At 41.8% G+C, this 19,567-nt stretch overlaps 1 protein-coding gene across 8 annotated transcripts in view; it reads left to right on the forward strand.

The window, feature by feature from the left end:
- CDKAL1 (CDKAL1 threonylcarbamoyladenosine tRNA methylthiotransferase) overlaps positions 1-19,567 on the forward strand; it is a 631,102-nt gene that overhangs the window by 156,510 nt on the left and 455,025 nt on the right. For all 8 annotated transcript variants that reach the window (XR_014311876.1, XM_082730990.1, XM_082730994.1 and 5 more), the window contains one exon: positions 14,256-14,352. Coding sequence is in view for 7 of the 8 variants with exons in the window: in XM_082730990.1 (XP_082587116.1) it covers positions 14,256-14,352 (97 nt within the window). In the remaining variant the exon portion in view is untranslated. The remainder of the gene's footprint in view (positions 1-14,255; positions 14,353-19,567) is intronic.

The raw sequence follows: 19,567 nt of genomic DNA on the forward strand, positions 1-19,567 counted from the left end.
TTTTTTTTTTCGGGTCCCATTTCTTTGGTTTCTAACTTCAGTTGAACAATTTTAAATATTATTTATGTCACCATAACAATCTAATTTTCTGTATCTGTAAAAATACAGATAATATGAATTACCTTGTTTATTAGTTCAGAGATTGAAAGGGGGTGACCTCACTGCAGGAGAGGGTTATTTTTCTGTCTCTGTCTCATGTATATGCATATATATGTAGGTATATGTTCACTTCTATGCACCAGTAAAATATGCAGTTACTTAAAGGAGAAATTAATTGACTAATTTCAGTAGAATTCAGAGAAAAATCTCCATAGGGATATGAAACTTCTAAATTAACCACAGATGTTGCCTCTGGCCTTAATAATTAAAAAAACATCCTAAGAACTGACATGCTTTGTTTGTATCTGTAAAGTGAAATGGATAATTAATGCAATTATGCAGTTAAAGTAATCCAAATCTTCTCATCCTCAGCACATGTAACTTTGCATCCCAAATAGTTTTCACTTGCTACACTGTGATTGTTCAGTAACTCTTCGTTGATTGTATAAAACCTTAATTATGGCAGTCCTAGATAATTGTTTTTGTATATACATACAGCCTTTTTTTTTTTTTTTTAAAGATTTTACTTATTTATTTGAGAAAGAGAGTGAGAGCACGAGAGGGGAGAAGGTCAGAGGGAGAAGCAGACTCCCCATGGAGCTGGGAGCCTGATGCGGGACTCGATTCCAGGACTCTGAGATCATGACCTAAGCCAGAGACAGTTGCTTAACCAACTGGGCCACCCAGGTGCCTCTATACAACCTTTTTATTGTTACTGCTGTTCCTCCTAGGGACATTGAGCGTAGAAGAGGCAGTCTGAACACGTTCTTTTCTCTTACACGCCTTAGAGGGAGCATCCAGCCCCTTTCTATAGACTGCCGAGCTTTAGTTTCTTCCTACCGGACAGAGGTATTAATGAAGAAAACCTGGGTTTTTTTTTTTGTTGTATATTGTAATATGTTTTCATTTTTTTTAAGTTATGCTGCTAAACGGTGAGTGCCATTCGCTTGGTCTTCTGGCTGGCATTGCAAACAGTGGAAGCCTGATGGCCACTCCTCATCGCACCCCCGCCCCGTGATGTTTTGTCCTTTTACCTTGGTGTTAGAGCATTTTCACAGAGAAGAGAGGGCAGTGTCTGTTTCACCGAAACTGCTTTGCTTTTTGGAACTAGAAGTGAGCCAGTTGCCCCAAGATTTGTCTGTGACCAGAAACGTTAGGTGCTCCCGTAAAAAGGAATTTTTTTTTACTCATGAAGTAAAAAAATAGTTGCATTTGTTATCAGTAGCTTTCTGTCTGAGGTCAGATTAATTACAAGCAATAGCTGTATTACATTTCTGAAGATGTAAACTAAATAGAATTTTTCTTTTTTAAAGAGTGATGGAGGGGACAAAGGAGAGAGGGGAAAATCATGTTGTTTACAAACACTAAAAAATAATCCTTAAGAATATGATAATAATTGTTATAAACTGTTTATTTGATCTGTGAATGAAAATCCTACTAGGATTTTCCATAAAATTCAAATTTAGATAAATGATGTTGACACTGATCACCTAGTTAGTTCATCTGATTGGATCATCTGTTTCTGAAGATGAAAAAGATAGATTCCTGTTTAACAGTGGCTTTATGAAATTTTAAGAGATCTAAGCATGGCTTCTTAATCACAACTTGAGTTAATGTTTGACCCTAGTGTTATTTTCTAGTCTTAGCTTTTCTTTCATTTGTTAAATTTCAAGAAGTCTTTCAAAAACGTTTCTAATGTGAATCCCATCCTGGTGTTGCCCTCAAGGAGCACATAGTCGGGAGAGGTGTCTGTTGTGAGAGCTACAGTACAATAAATCAGCCCTGAACATTCTGAATCCTTTGTCATAGGAGCAGGACAGAGAATGTAGGACCATGATTTTTCCAAATCAGCTAGTTCACCTAGAATATGTTACAAATGAGTTGTTGGTAGTGCTCTGAGGTACTCATATTCTTTGCCTCTTGCCCCTCCAGTGAAACCTCGTGATCACGCTGGCCTTAAAGCTTGCCGGAGCCCAGTTAAGGCAGTTTCGAAGGAAGTTTCTCCTCTCTTGCCTGCATCTGTAGGCAGGGATTCCATGATTGTATGAATTGGTCAGGGAGACAACTCTTACTTTTACTTGGGTGCCCTTTTTATTGTATGATTTTTAAATAACAAAGTGCTTTTCTGTTACCCTCTGCAGGGGGTCAGCTTTTATATGAACGCCTCTTGGGAAGAGTGGCTTTGAAAAAAAGAACGTGGAAATCTTGTTTAGGAACTGTTTATACGTTTCTAATAACTGTTCAGACCCTATAGACCGATTCTAAATGCAGGTGGTCTCCCCCAGAAACCAGGGTGGGATCTCACGGTGCTGGCTCACTGCGGTGTTCAGGAGGGATTAGAAATAAACCCAGCTGCGCATTTTCCTTCCAAACTTGGGTCCCTTTGTTCAGTTCCCAGTGGGAACCTGAAGTGTGTATTTCCCTCATTCCCTCCTCAAAATATGTAGATTCCTATTGTAATTTAATTTTCGTCTTTCTCGGTCAGTGCGATAATTAAAGTACAGTGAGATGTGCAAATTGGACAGTAAATTGAAAAGATGGAAGAGCTGATAGGGGCGTCTCTTCTCAGTGTCACTTTGTTAATGTCTTCCGATATAGTCAGAGTCTGGGGATTCCTTTCTTTCCCCTTTTCCTTCCTCTCTTTGGGTCTTTGCTCCGTCCAAAGATATTACCATCGGAAGAGTTTGCTGTGAAGAGTGTCAGGTTGGTGATTAGGGGAGGTGAACTAATTACAGATTTGTTTTTCATTTTATGGAATGAGTTCTCCATAATCGGAATATATCTGTCAGAATCTTAGGTAATTTTTTGTGTCAATTCTTTTAAGGAAGAAGTGTTTTACTTGCTCTGATTGTTAGCTTAACAAGAAGGAAGTGATTGATTCAGATGGTAAGTGCTGGTCATCTTAAGTGCAGTTTTAAAGGTTGTGAAATATCCTCTCTCCAGGGGTCAGATTTTCATGGGCCTCACTCCTCTTACTTTTCCTTGGATCCAAAAGTTACACAGGAAGTTATCAGAACCTTAAACTTCTTAATGTAGGGGAGGAAAAAAAATTCCCCTCATTGGCCTGGGAATCATTCTACTAAAAGATGCATTAATGGGAGTGGGGCGGAGGGGCGAGGAAGATTTAGGTATACAGGGTTATTCATAAAGAAATATGACTCAAATATAATTTGGAGATTATATACCATCTTAACAAAGGTGATAAGGAGTAGAGAAGAGTTTAGACAAAGGAGAAAGGGTTTAAGGTTTCTTTGGGAAAGGGAAAGGATGGTAAATGATTAGGAAATGTGTGGTAGATCAGGGCTGTGTAGAAGGGTTGGTGATGCGGGAAGAGTCAGGTGGTCTGAGTTGTCTCTGGACTGGTTCTCTTATCCTGGTACTGGAGGGGGCAGGTGCCTTTACAAGTGGAAATTTACATCCTTCTCTTTGCCTAATTGGGAGGGGTCTCTTTTCCTGTCAGTGCTGTTTCTTAATTGCTTTCAGCTCCGAATAATCTTCCTGGCAAAGTACTGTATTTTGTGGCATATTCCGGTCCTCTTCAGTGACTAAAGGGGGTTCGAGGTGATTGTTAACATGACACCAGATTATGGGAGGTTTGCTAACCCTTTATCTGAGCCTACAATCATTTCTCCCTGTTTGAACTCAGAACACCAATTTTTCTTTTACAGTAGTTCACTACAGAAATCCCATTATTAAGGTGTGTTTTACAACATACTGGTCTAGTACTACATGCGTATGATTTATATACAGATGTATATATTTCTATATCTGGATTATCTCCTCCCCCCCTTTTTTATTGGTGCGTTCTTTGATTAAAAGTTTTGGTGACCACTTTTTTAAGATTATAAAAAAGTCTGTTAATTTATTTGTACTTATTAATACACCACCCTTGTACTTAAATGTCCATTTGTATTTCTCTTCAATTTGCAAATTTTAGAGTTTTTTTTTGTTCTTTTCAATTTCACCTATATTTCTTGAAGCACAAATTCCTCTTGATATCTGACAAGCTTCTAAGCTGTACCCATAATACTGCAAAATATTTCATTAATGAATTTGTGGAAATCACGTACAGAAAGAGGTTGTTGGTTGGTCCTCCTATACCCCGGAAGTATCATAAACTCATTGCATGGCAGTTAGAAGTGGCGGTGGGAGAGTTGAGTAGACAAGTTAGAAATGACGTGTGGCGAGGTAAGAGGTGATGAGGGAGAAGGATCCATCTGTATGGCTTCCTGAGCTTGATTTTGGGGTCACACCGCCTCACCGATCTCGGTAACCCCGGGCCGGGTGTCATTAGATTGAAGCGAAGGGCCGCGGTGCATGACTGGCCGTCCTGTCTTTACTTTGACCTTGGGCAACTGCTGCATCTTTCTGAGCCTCCATGTTCTCTTTTACAAAGTGATATGACAGGGCTAGAAAGTTTCGGGTGTCTCTCCCAGATGTGAAATTCTGTATCTGCAGTGATTAAGGCATCAGCAAAGGTTCATTTGGATTCGCCGCATTTGGTCCCATAGGAAATGTGAGCCTGCCATCCAGATATTTCAGAGACATTTCCTTTACAGCGATCACGTGTTGTTTTGACCAAACATAGTTTGGCATGTAGGCCAGAGTGGGGGATAAGTCTTTGAGGGTAAAAGAAGGCGAGTTTGGGTGAATAAGTGGACGCTGTCTGGAGGTGAACTTTACAAGTAAGAACTAATAGGCAAAAGCAAATGTTCAGTGAGTAGGTAGGAAACTGTGAAACACTGAGCTCCCTGCCTCCGGGAAGTAAAGCAGAAGCCGCATGACCCCTTGTGAGGGATACTATAGGAAATATGGACCATTTGGGTAAAATCTGTTCAGTTGGGCAACCATCCTATCTAGGAGAAGCTCTACGAATTTTGCGGAGCTCTTTGAGGTGACCCAGGGCAAGTTAGGGAAGTATATAAGGAGGAACATGGCACGAATGGCCTCCTTGACAGGCGTTAATCCTGGAATGACACCATCCCAGGAGCTGGTCTGGCTGCTGGGGAGTCCCTCCCCTGCCCTGTTTTAGGGGCAAGTTTTCAACACAGTCTTTGTTTTCTTCATTTCTTCTCCCACAGACATGGTAGATGTTTACAAGTTGGAACATTTCCTTTCAGGATTTATTGTATGCGTTGTCTTCTTAATACCTTCTTTGTATAAATGGGACATAGTTTCCATCCTGTTCTCTAACTTGATGTTTTTTCACGACCATGTGACTGTCTATCCACTCAAGCCTTGTAGCTCTCTATAAGGCTCTCAAATAATAGTGAGCTTTATAACGCTCTTACTGTGTGCCAGCACTTTTTAAAAGTGTTTTTTATATATTACCCCAGTTAAGTCTCACAGCTTCATGAGGTAAGAACTTCTGTTACAAGTGAACAGACTACAGCTCCCAGAGGTTAAGTAATTCACCTGCGGTTCCACAGTAACTGAGCCAGCGTGGGCATCTGGGCTCTCTGGCTTCAGTCTGGGCTCTGTCACTTTGCTACTGTGTTTCCCACGTGACTGTCCTGTTCCTCTATACACCTCTGTTAGAGTTCATGGACTCCTCTGTGGCTGGACTTGTGCCCCCTTTCCCCTTCTTGCCACTACAAGATACCAGGTTCTGTTCTTAGACTGCACTACTACTTCTTCTTCTTCTTTTTAAAGATCTTATTTATTTATTTGTCAGAGAGAGAGAGAGAGAGAGAGCGAGCGAGCACGCACAAGCAGGGGGAACAGCAGGCAGAAGGAGAAGCAGGCTCCCCACTGAGGCTGAGCAGGGAGCTTGATGCGGGACTCGAAACTAGGATGCTGGGATCATGACCTGAGCCGCAGACGCTTAACCAGCTGAGCCACCCTGGCGCCTCCACCAGATTCTAAGTCTGGGGCTACTTCTGTAAGAAAACACACACCCAAATCCCCGTCTTTATGAAAATCACACTCTTGTGGAGGGGCAGATAGGGGAACGCACTATTTAAAAATCTTGGAGAATTGTGCCGGAGAAGAGAAGGTGAGAGGTGGCGTGAGCAGTGCAGGGAGCGGTGGCGCAGCCGTGGTGCCACGGGTTCGGTGAGCACGGTCCACGCGCCGGGACCCGGCAGAGGAAGGGAGGCCGCCAGGTGGACTTCTGCACGACAGGGGAAGGCTTGAAGGCCTGCGTAGCTGGAGCGGAGCGAGTGGGGAAAGAGTCGTGGGGGTCCCACTACGTCCCAGAGACGTAGGGAAGCAGGGAAGGGAGGAGGGGGAGCTGGGGGTCGGGGCAGAGCCTTGGAGGCCATTTTGAAGAACTTTGCCCTTTCATCTTTGTCCGATGATGAGCCTGTGGAGATTCTGAGGAGGGGGTGCTTTGTTCTGGCATACATTTTACAGAGATTCCCTCCGACAGCAGTGCTGAGTGAGAGGAAACGATAAGGGGACAAAGACAGAAGGACACAGTGCTTTGACCAGGGTGGTAGCCGGAGGTGGTCAAACATGGTTGGAACCTGGGCCTCCCCTTGAGGTCCAGGGAGCGGGGTTTGCCGACGGACTGAGTATAAGGGAAGAGGATGTAGTCAGCATAATTCTGTGAGTTTTTGGAAAACAACTGAGCAAGAATGTGTGTCGTGTCAAGCTGCCTTTCCATGTGGCATAACTAGGTGTGGTCAGTATATTTCAGGGTATGATCCTTAGTTTTGCTGATTCAGAAATTAGACTTTTTGTAGAGTGACCTAGAGTTAAATGGGCTTGGGGACCGAATTCATACTAACAGCCTCACTCACTCAGTTTCTGATGCAGGCGTGCCTGACCATGGTCAAGAGCAGCCAACGTCCCAGAATTAGAATTCCCCCACAGAGGTCCCCGTTTCTGAGAAAATGCGAATTTCCTGACTTGCAGAGAGAGTGACTTGTAGCAACTAGCCTGGGAGGATTCAGAGAGAAACCTCTTGCTTCCGTTTGGAGCCATGAGGCTGGTTAGGCCGACCTGGTGCTTTCTTTCCTGTGCGCTCCCTTGGCCTCTGCCCAGTGTGCGAGCTCAGCACGCGTTTTCTGATTTCCTTCTGCTTCTTCCCATCCCTCCTGTCTTTGGTCTCACCTTCTGTCTTCTGTCTCCACTTTTCTCTTGTAGCTTCTTTTAAAAACTTGTTTACACTCCTTACTGAAATTCCATTTTTCTATAATAATCCAACTTTCCTTATGCTAACCTCTGCACGGAAGTCTCTGCCCTTGGCAGTTACATCTCCGTGGAGCTGAGGAAAAAGTCTGTGTCCTGTGCTCACCTCCCTCCCGCCCCCTTGATTTAAAGCCGCCGAACCCTTTCTTCAATGAAAACCTTTCACAGATCTTTGCTGCATGAAGCACATACAAGCATAGTAGCAAGTCACAGCGGACGAGAAGGCGGACCATGGTCCGCTTTGCCCAGCCTCCTCTGTGTCCCTGACCGCGTCCCTCAGGGACCTGGTCGGGTGTCAGCGTTCCTCCGCAGTGCTTGCAAAGAGCACCGTCTGCCCCTCGCAGCCATGTGCCTCGGAGTCTCTGTGCAGCTCCGCGCGCTGACTCTGCCACGGGGCTTCTCGCGGCTCTGCTCACCCGCTCCAGACCCCCCGTCTTCCTCTTCAGAGAAGAGAACCTGGGCTCTAAGGCCCATTTCTTCTTCTCGCTAGACTGTGAACTGCTGGCGATTAGGGACTGTCCTTTTGTCTTTCTTTTTCCTTGTGTCTGGCACGTGGGGAGTGAAGGGGTGATAGAATGAAGAGATGAAATGCCAAATTATCGGCTTTATTGATAGAAGTTCCTATCGGTCCTGGCAGTCAGCATAATAAAGCAAGCTCCCTGGGCGTGAATGCAAGTGGGCATCCCCTGACTGGTTTTGTATGGTCCGTTCACCCCGGTGTGGTCGTTTGCTGTGCCCGGATTCACTTCGAAGAAATGACTGCTCTGGCTCTGGTCATCAGCCGTGGAGGCCTACTTTGCCTGTCGCCGTTACAGATGTTGGGGCGTGTTTACCCTTTGGACTCTTCTGGGTGCCTGGCGACTCCTCCCCTTTCAGTAACATTCTTTCTTATGGCGCATAAAATGTGCGGGTGTGTTCTAGTTTTCGTGTCGTTAACATACAACGGAGCCTTGAGATCCTGATGAGATCCTGACTCTGTCCCCGGTTACTGTGGATTTGGACGTATCCAGCCATCCCCAGTTACGAATTTGAATTACATATTTTTTTCAGAGTGAAAAAAATCCCATCAAGTCTTAGAGTAATTGATTTTTGGCTTCTGGCAGCCCCCAGCCCACCCCTCCTAGTCGTGGTGGTAGTCACGTGTGTGGACAGTGGCCGTGCTGTAGACGACCTGCCTCAGCTCCTTGTTCCAGGATTAGGAAAGGCGTCATGTTATCACGGTTTATCACACACACGCAGCCTTATTTACTGGGATGTTTTATGTGTTTCCCATAACTGTTGCCTGCTGTGAGTACTTCCAGTAGTTCCTCTCTTCCTTGAGTATTTAAGTGCAAAGAACACTCACATCCAGAGTAGTGAAGACTGCGCTTGCTGTGTACAGAAGCCGGTGAATGTGACTCTCTTTTTAGTGCTCTTGTGAGGAGAAGTTTTCATGATTATATCAGTATGCATTTAGAAATGTAAAAATTTGGGGCACCTAGGTGGCTCAGTCATTTAAGTCCAGCTCTTAATTTCGGTTCAGATCATGATCCCAAGATCCTGAGCTTGAACCCCGTGTTGGGCTCTGTGCTGACCGTGGAGCCTGCTTAAGATTTTCCCTCTCCCTCCCCTTCTCTTTCTGCCCCTACCACCCCCCCCCCCCGAAATGTCAAAGTCAGGTACATGTTTAGGAAATACTTTTTCATGAGAGAAGACTTTGGGTGAAGACCTAGTCATCGTTGTGAGTGTTTTTGTATTGATTAAGCATCACGTCGCAGGAAGGATGTTAGGAATAGGAGAGAAGAACATGGGGAGAGAAGCTACATTTCCTCCCAACCCACTGCTTGTAGAGAACTGTTTTTTTCCTTGATGTATACAGGAGTTTATTACTCCGCTATTAGATGGTGCACAAAACTCAGGAAAACGTGAACTATCAAATATTGTGTTTCTACTTTGAAGACGTTTGATTTCTTATAATCCTGTAAGTTTCTTTGTGGTTCAATCAAGGAATTGCTTGCTCTAATATTTATCAAGCAAGAAATTGTTTGCTCTAATATTCATCACATGATCAAAACCCAAGTTTCTGTCCTGAGATCTGATCTTCAAGGAACAGAGAATATTGGGCACCCATCCCAGCTCCAGTACTAACTCAAAGTGTGGCCCTAAGATTCACTATCTTCTTGAATCACAATTTTCTGTCTCTCTCTCTTTTTTTTTAAGATTTTATTTATTTGAGAGCGCGTGCGCGCGACAGAGAGGCAGAAAGAGAGAGTATAAGTGGGATGGGGAGGATCAGAGGGAGAGGGAGGAACAGACCTTCCCCCATCTTTCGAGCAGGGAGTCCTACGTGGTACTCGATCCCAGGACCCTGAAGTCATGACCTGAGCCGAAGGCAGATGCTGAACCAACTGAGCCACCCAGGTGCTCCTCAACTTTCTCTTTTATGAAATAAAGCAAATGATATTATGCCACATTTATTTTCTATACTTTTGTGAATCTTAATATTCTGTACAAATTATTTTTTGTATTTAGTAGTTGGCAGAAAAGAGGAAAAGATTTCTTTGTTTTCCGCATCACTCAAGTTAGTGCTCTAGTCAATGGTATGTCTCTAATTTAGAAGTGTATTTCAAGAAAATAAGAATGATTATATTGAATTAACTTTACATGTAATTTTTGTTTTAATTAACATTTCAGAGCTATTTAAAATGAGGACCCAGAAATTCATGCTACTTTAAAGTTTCTTGAGGTATTTTTGTTACCAACATTCATATTTTGAAGGATAAAAGCTTTTAAAAATGTGTCGGGTTCGTTTCTAAAGAAATTGTTTTACAGGCTTTTATTAACCTGAACAAAGCTCACCGAACAAAAAGAATAGGATGTAAAAAGGGAATATTTAGAACAAGAGGACTCCGAGAAATTGTGTTGAAACTTTTGCTACTTTATTTGGTCATATATAAAGTGTGACATTAATATTCCATAACGGGGCTATGATTTTTGCTTTGATTATAGTTCTGGTCTACCCTAGCATTTTACATCCAAATTCTGTAAGAGCATGAACTAGAATTCTAACTAAACTCCTTACGCAGGCATCTCTGTTTTCAACTTTCCCTCTTAATTTTCTGGTGTTTTGCTTACTCCCTTAAAATCAGCCTTGGACTGTTTTATGACCTGATTTAGTGTTTATAATGTCATGAGAAGATTTTCCCTGGATCGTCACATGTATAGGCTGCACTGTTTTCAAATACAGCTAACAGTGTAATGGTTAACTTGACGAAGTGCCTTGTAAGTGTTAGCCATGATTGCTGCTGTTGTTGAAGTACGGTTGTCAGTGGTGATATTACCTCCTTTTCGTTTTCCACACTAATATTTTTATTTTGTGGAAGTGTTTCTACATCTCTAAAGAGCCTTAACGTTTTGTACACAGTCAGATTCCCTCCACACCTTTAGTATCTGTTCTAGCCACTGTTTCAACGGTCACGTTAGAATACGTTGTGAAAATCTCCCCCAGCTTCGTTTCTTGCTGGTGACTTGAATTTCCAGAAACTGGATGGGCAGTAGTGGAATCTTGGATTTAGTGTGGCCTTTGTGAATTTGTTGCCTTTTATCTCAGGACTTAGCCAGCTGCTTCTTTGAGCCAAATCTGACCTGCTGTCTATTTTTGTAAATGAAGCTTCATTGGAACACACACACACACACACACACATTATGTATGGTTTGTTTTGCATTAAGGTGGCAGAGTTAAGATTTTTCCAATAGAGGACCTGTGAGTAGCAAAACCTAAACTATTTACCATGTAGCTCTTTATAGAAGACGTTTGCTCATGCCTTTTAGACTTTTGATTCTTCCTTGGGGTTTTCCTCAGGTATATTCTAGCAAGAGAACTAATTTCCTTTCCTTTAATCTTTCCTTTTTTGGATCTTCCACATGCCTTCAGTCACCACATCCCTGCCTAGAGCATTCTATGAATTTCCTCATCTCTTTGTTTCTTTCCCCCTTGTGTTTCCTTTCGTATCTTGCCAGCAGTGTCTTAAAGTTTGGTTCCACTCTGTGTCCACGCTGCCACCAGACACTTCCCCATTGCCCCCCATTAACTTCCCAACTTAAACAGAAACTCTCCAGTCTCTTTCTTAAGTCTCCGTCTATAATAGAAGCTTTACTAGTCTCCCTAAAATAGGAATTCTGCAGAATAATACTTTCCTCCTACTTTTTACCTTCTTGTCTTTGTCCATGCTGGAACAGCTGCCTGGTGCTTTCTCTGCCATCTGTCCCACATTCTCCTACTGCTGCAGGAGTTTATTTGGGATGCTCGTACTGTCTTTTTCTGTCTGCGTATTCCTTTCTTGTCCATGATGTGTATGTCGCCTGTGCAGCTTTCTGTCACGAGGGGCATTGTATTTGCTGCTGTGTTGTTGATGTTCTTTTACATCTCATCCATTATAAACCATGAGCTTGTAGAGCACAGTGTGTGTATCTTCTTCCTTACTATGTTCCCTTCAGCTCTCAACATCATGTCTTCGATGTGCTTAATAATTAATTGAGTCACATTATTGGAAGGAGGCCTTTTAATTTGCATGTAACTCTTGGTGACCTTAGAGACTCCCTTGGATGTTTGCTCTGATTCTAGGTGTTACAGTTAAAAGTCTTGAGGAAACCAGATGTTACTTCCTCATATAGATTGTTACTGTAAATGGAAAAAATCTGTTGTTGTTTGATAAGGTGTTTCACGTTTACCAGAAGAAAGCTGTTTGTGTGTAGTGATGTGCATGGCACGGATAAAAAAGTAAAACCAGGTGGTAGAGCCAGGCAGTAATTCTCTTGGATGTGTATAGCAATCTATCAAACTCAGATTTTTTTTTTTTTTATTCCATTAACAGGTTTCTCCCCCCCCCCCCGATTCCAAATGGAAGAATCATACCAAAGCTCTCTAATAAGTTTTGAAATGAAACACGGATGATATTAAAATAATGTTTTATTCTCTACTTACTGTTTAATTGCGCTCTGCATACTTTCCAGAAGGTTTTGATGTGGCTGTTGATCACAAATAGCTAGTTCTGTTAATCCTAGGGTTTTTTTTTTGGGGGGGGGGGCTCCAGTTCTGAGTTTGTACTCTTGAAAAGGTTGAGAAAAACAAGAGCCTGCCAGGGGTAGAAACTTTTCACTTCATGGTGGTATGTTCTAAGAGTTACATGTCCCGAAACTGGGCTGCTGATACCCTTAACTTCAGTTGGTTTTAGAAAGATAAAGATGGCCGGTGGGGCCAGCAACACAGTATGGTGCCTAAAGCCTAGAACCGAGTATCCAGAGAAACAAAGGAAGCAAAGCACTGTGCCCCCAAGCCCACATACTTGAAAAAGAATGGAAGACTTCAGAATTTCATTTTAAACTGGGCAAAGGATGTGAACAGTTTCTAGAAAAAGATACCAGCTCTGCTTGGTTGACCTCTGTGTAATAGCACACGGTCAGTGTTTGCTGTATACACGTATGCGTGATGAATGAGTAATGCCTAAAATATATCCCAACCCCTCCTAAGTAAAGATGTGCTAAATAACCAGCCCGGTACACCTTTGGATCGGCATTTCTACTTCTTAGCATTTATGCTAGAGAAATAATTAGACATCTTAGCATAGATTTCACATCGAATCTTCCGTAATCCAGAAACACTCTCTCAAATATTCAAAGATATCCATCCATCCACATATATATGTACATATGTATGTATATACATACATGTATGTGTGTAGGTGTATATATATGTACACCTGCATGCTCGTTGTAAAATCATTTGTAATGTGAAAGATTATAAACAACCTAAATGCCTATGAGAACAAGAATCATCAAACTATAGCATATCCACATTGTAATGGGTAAAAAGGATGAGAATGATCTGTAGGTAAAGATGGGAAAAGAAGGATACAAGATGTATTTGTAAAGCATGTGAAGCACTTTATGTGTAAGTACCGAACACAGGTCCAGTTACACATCATGCTTGCACATGTGAGGGCTGGGCTGAAAGTTAGCATAAGCACCCTGTGAGCTTAAGCATAAGTCTCTGGGGAGCACAACTGGGGAGTTGTGTGAATTCCCAGCATAGAGGGGATATCATACCTTCTATTTTTTTAAACTTCTGTTCAGTGTTTAAAAGTATATATTTACTATTATGTTCGTCAAAGCACTGGGAAGTCATAGAATGAGTTTTAGGTACATTTTCATTACTATTTAAAATAACTTATTTGAATGGGTAACTTGTCTGTCTAGAAAGTGGCTTTTGAAAAAGTTATGTTCAGTTAGCCAACGTATAGGACCTCATTAGCTTCTGACGTAGTGGTCAGTGATTCATTTGTTGTGTATAACACCCGGTGCTCATCACCACACGTGCCCTCCTTAATGCCAATCACCTGGCTACCCCATCCCCCCACTCCCTTCCTTCTGTAACCCTGAGTTTGTTTCCTGGAGTCCAGAGTCTCTCATGGTCTGTCTCCCTCTCTGATTTCTTCTCACTCAGTTTCCCTCCCTTCCCCTGTGGTCCTCCACGTTATTCCTTATCTTCCACATATGAGTGAAACCCTGTGATAATTGTCTTTCTCTGCCCGACTTGTTTCACTCAGCATAATCCCCTCCAGTTCCATCCAAGTCGATGCAAATGGTGGGCATTCGCTCTGACGGTTGGGTAATATTCTCCTGTATGCATGAACCACATCTTCTTTATCCTCCATAGCCAAACTGTGGAAGGAGCTAAGATGTCCTTCAATAGAAAGTAGCTTTTAAGCATGACTTACGTCCTTGAGAAAGTTCTTTGGTTTTGTAATGGGCTGATAACAAAAGACATGATCAGGTTGGATGGCCGTTGTATTCTCTGGTGGTATGACCAGTAGAGGCATAGTGCAGGGGTCTTATAATATGTTTTCTTTGTGCAGTTGTAAGAAAATCCAGTTTCATGATGGAAGGTCTTCTTAGGATTTGGACAACTTGTATGCACTAACATCAGTTTCCAAGGGTATACTTGTGAGCAAAAGAATCACACTGTTTTCTCTTCAATCTTTCAGAAAAGCTCAAGAGGAGAACAAGAAGATAGTGCTAGCTGGATGTGTTCCTCAAGCCCAGCCTCGGCAGGACTACCTTAAAGGACTGAGCATCATAGGGGTAAGTTCGAACCCCAAGGGGACAAAAGAACATTTTGGGCTGTCGAAACACATCCTAAGTCCACATTTGATGTGCTCTTTCTGTGTTGCTTGCAGGCTATGTTACACTTCCGATGATCTCTCCTCAACATACTGGCCCCGTTGCTGCTAAAATTTCTTCATGTCTCTGTAACTTTTTTACCTTGGCACAAAAATATATTCTTTTTTTTAAAAAAAGATTTTATTTATTTATTCATTCATTTATTTATTTATTTATTTATTTATTTATTTATTTGCGAGATAGTGAGAGAGAGCATGAAAGGGGAGAAGGTCAGAGGGAGCAGAGTACCCATGGAGGGACTTTATGCGGGACTTGATCCCAGGACCTTGGGACCATGATCTGAGCCCAAGGCAGTCGCTCAACCAACTGAGCCACCCAGGCGCCCACAAAATTATATTCTTGATTCTCTCCTTAAGAAAAAAAAATACCAAACGCAATAAAAAGCCATACGGAATTTAAGTCCCTTCCTGATACCCAGCCTTTGTCTGCCTGTCCAGCACATTTCTTGCCATACAGTTGTAATTTTCCCATCCCACCGAACTCCTTATCATCTCCCCACTACACAGATGCCTGTTTGGGGAACGTGCCCCTTCCCTTACATTCATCCCCCGGGTCGCCCTCTGACCACTCCACGCGTCTTCCTGTCCTCCTGTGCCACGGTTCCCTGTACCCACTGTGCTTACCGGTCATCTGCCCTCTCAGCAGCTCACAGCATTATGATTTTACATTCACTTATCTAATTTGATGATAAAGGCCACCTTTCTGCTTACATCACTATCTTCACAGTGACCACTTTTCAGTCTTTTTTAAGCTGTCCAAGTTTCTCCAACCTTTCCCATGATGCCGGGCATCCAGTAGGCACTCAGTGTTCGGTGACTGACTGAAGGAAAGAATCTTCCTGCTCTTGGCCTCATGAAGTCAGGAGACTTGCTGCCTGTTACTGGTCTTATTCACAAAATGCTCAAAAGTCGTTGGCATTCAGTCACTGTTGGCCACGTGGTGGCACTTCCTCCTTTCCGCCATTCTTCTAGGGCTGTGCTCAGTACGCTCAGGAATCCTCATTTATTTATATTTTATTTTATTTTTTAGAAAAGATGTTAGTAATTTTTTGACAGAGAGAGAGAGGGAACACAAGCAGGAGGAGCAGGAGAGGGAGAAGAAGGAGTCTCCTGGCTGAGCAGGGAGCCGGATGTGGGATTTGATCCCAGGACCCTGAGAGCATGTCCTCAGCCAAAGGCAGAAGCTTAACTGACTGAGCCACTCAGGTGTCCCAGGAATCCTCTTTTAAAAAAAGACTTTGTTAATTAAAAAACAAAAAACAAAAAAACAAATCTTAATGATATAACAGAGTACACTCATAGAAAAGTAATATGAATAATTGGCACCTGGAATAAGATTTATTGGGTTTTTCCTTATTTGATATACAACAGTACTGTTGACAACTTTTTTTAAGATTTTTTTTTTTTTAAAATAGTGTCTGTATTCAGCGTGGGGCTTAAACTTACAACCCTGAGATCAGGAGTCCTACACTCTACTGACTGAGCCAGCCAGGTCCCCCGCCATCGACAGCTTTTAATACTGTATTCTCAGCGTAATGACCTTGTTTTCTGCTGTCAAATCCTTGCCCCAATAGCAAATTTAATAATCTTTGAACAAACATTCTCATGTTAAACAGAACCTGAATGTTTGAGAAGTTTAGTTTGTTTTCACATTTGTCTGTTTACTTTTTGATTTCTCTTGGTTTAAGGAATGACAGGAATATGGACTCCTGAGTTATCCGCTCATATGAGACCCAACTTTCTCCACAAACATGGTCCTGCCGTATTAGGGAAACAGGAAACTCGTTAGAATTCTGTTTGAGGATGGAATATGGCAGAAGCATAGGATTCATCTTAAATTTCAACTCTAGGAGTTCAGTTACTGGAATAGGATAATTTCTTTAGTCTGGCAAAGCCTCTTCTCTGTGTACGTTATTGTAACAGTTTCCTGAGCTCCACTGTGTGCAGTGAAGAGCTCAGTGTATGTTAGAAGGTAGGGGAGGTTCTAAGGGAGCGTGCCCTGTGCTGCTGATGGGGAAGACGATTTTCAGTGATGGTATGAAACTGTGGCTTTGGCAAATAACAGCCCCGCCCCATTTGGTCTAGCACCCTTTTTGTTCTGTCATTGAATCTCACTTAATTACCACTAAAATTCTTTAGATGTATGTATTTTGCTTCTTTATAATTACAGAAATAATTTAAGCTCACATATTTAAAAATGGAAATAGAATATTCATAGTTCCATCACTGAAACATGGTAATTATAACTTCGCTGATTCCCTGCAGCCTTTTTTTCCCATTGTGGTGTTTTTTGTTTGTTTTTTAATGTAATCACTACACCCAATATTGGGCTTGAATTCACAACCCTGAGACCAAGAGTCATATGCTCTTGTAGCTGAGCCAGCCAGGTGCCCCCCATAAATGGCTTTTTATTTTAATTTCAAATCAGTATGTTGTGAAAAGTTTCCAAAAGCGAAATCACACTGTTTGTAACAGTGTTTGATTTGTAATCTAATTATATATGAGCAGTTAGTATTATTATTAAAATATAGGATTATTCTTTGTACTCATCATTTTGTAGAGCAATTGTTTCTGTGGCAGCTATATAACATTTATCATTACTGACTCTTTATATTTAAAAGTTATGTCCACAGAACCTGAAATTTAAAAATCTGCAGTAGGAAACCAAATGCATCTATGACTGGTATCTAAAAAGACCTGTTTCTGAAGATAATTGTTAGAATTGCTACAAAAACAGAAACCTTCTGAAATACAGTGAGTTTAACTGAAATAAAGAAATGCATTATATTGATTTAGACAAAGAAAAAAGTTGTGAAGTGTGAAAAGAAATACAGTGATGTTTAAATTCATTGATCTAGGAAACTAGTTTTAGGGGTTGTACTGCAGGTTTTTTTAATAGATGGAGTGAAAACTGTTATTCCCTCACAAAATACCCCTCACAGAATAAGTGTGCCACAGGACTTTAATAGAGGTGGAAGAAAGAACCCATGTAACTGCATTCTGTGCTTTTGCCATCTGCTAGGATTTGAACATGTCACCCCACAGTACAGGGAGGCTGTGTGGATTCTTTTGACCAAGTGGCTGAAATAAAAAGGTGGGGATTAGTGGCTGAGAAGCTACTTAGTGCACACCTGAGTTAAAAAGACATATTGTCTCCATGTTTGCAGGTACTCATGGCGTAAGTGTTTAAAAAAGAAGATTCTTGGGGCACCTGGGTGGCTCAGTGGGTTAAGCCGCTGCCTTCGGCTCGGGTCATGATCTCAGGGTCCTGGGATCGAGTCCTGCATCGGACTCTCTGCTCAGCAGGGAGCCTGCTTCCTTCTCTCTCTCTCTGCCTGCCTCTCAGTGTACTTGTAATTTCTCTCTGTTAAATAAATAAATAAAATCTTTACAAAAAAAAAAAAGAAGATTCTTAATAATTAAGCAGGATAATACTACTATTGTAATGTGAATTTCCATCAGTATCAGCCTTTAGAAATGGGACATCTAATTTTTTTTCATAATGAGAGAGAGCAGTGTAAGTGAGGGCACACAGCGGTCAGTTGTCAGACCCCTGGGCATTTTATTATCATCTCTCCTACTGTCTCCTGGTATTATCTACTTATAATTAATATTATTTGTGTGGTGGTGAATGAAAAGAAAATAACAGAATATCAAAACCTACCCGCCTCTGGGTCCCGAAGAACTGGCTTTGGTGGCAGTAACCTTTACACTTTCCCCATTCTGGAGCACAAAAATGACGAATTCTTTTACATTGGGAGAAGAGGGAGAAAAGATTTAACAACACCCTGTCTTCAAAACTTCTTTTTGCAACCAAAACTTCTTTCCTAGACTGATTAAATGAAATTTTATCTAATATCCAGAATACATATATTTATAGGTAACTCATATAGAATCAGGACCTTTTTAATTTTTTTCAGGATCTTGAAACATTTTAGCTCACAGTGAAAAATTTCATGTCTCTTGGGGCAAATAGTTACGGTTAACCATCCCACTTGGAAAGAGTTTTCATGCAGTGTCATTTTTTAAAAGTCATTGCTGTTATTTGTTTACTTTGGTTACTCTGTGTCTAGCTGTAGGTGCGTCCAAGATCTTGTGACTCTACTTTCCAATGTTCCTTTCCTTCTCTTCAGCTTTATTGGCAGGAAAATTTCTTTTAGATGAGTCAACCAGAAAGCATGATGCTCTCTGTTAAAGTCTGGTAGAAAAAAAGAAGAGTAGACTTCGGGACTCAGAAAGCCTGACTTCACATCCCTGGGCTGCCAGTCCTTTCCCCCTTAATAAGAACTTTCTGAAGACCTGTTAGGTGGTAGCTGCCAGGTGCCGGAAAGGAAACATGCCAGTATATCAGATCATCCAAGAGCCCTGTCCTCGCAGAGGTTACATTCCAGTTCTTTGTGATACCTGTTTTAAGCCTAGAACATCCCTTGTCCTAGAGAATGTGGTGGGATGGGTCCCTAAGACCAGAGGAAGATTGGGTAGTTGGGAATCTCCTCTGAAGGCTGAGGTATATTTTGAGAGAATATACTTCGTGTCTATCAGTTAGAAGTGGTGTTGGGGATGGGGGGGGGTGAGACAATATTTACTTGCTTCAGTTCTTTGTAAGGTAATAGTATTTCTTCATTATTGTAGGAGTCATCATTAATATGTGTGACATTTAGTAGGAAGGTTGGTTTATATACTCTGTTTAGGAAAGCATGCTTACTAAATTGTACATTTTATGTTGATTTTCCGTGCTAATTACTAAACAAAGACAACATTTGAACTTGATCTTTTTGATTCATTAGGCTCATCTTTGCGATTGTGTAGTCTAGAAATCCTAAATAAACGGAATTAATACACAGGTTACAATATTTGAAAACATGCAGTTCACAGCAGAATATATAACTTAATGTCAAAAAATTTGTAAATGAGAGAACTTCCTGATTTGACAGCTGTGAGCCCTGCAGGCAGGTGCACAGCTTTCTTGGGAGAGCTGAACAGTGATGCTTAGCACAGGTGTCTGCTTATCTCAGGGACTATCAACCAGGTTGATTTACGGTGGTTTGAACATCTTAGGCAGGCTGCCCTAATGGTGAAAAGTCAAGCAGCACGGCGGATATTTCAAATGGGGACAC

The sequence above is a fragment of the Mustela nivalis genome, assembly GCF_964662115.1.
Source record: "Mustela nivalis genome assembly, chromosome: 5".
NCBI classification, from domain to species: Eukaryota; Metazoa; Chordata; class Mammalia; order Carnivora; family Mustelidae; genus Mustela; species Mustela nivalis.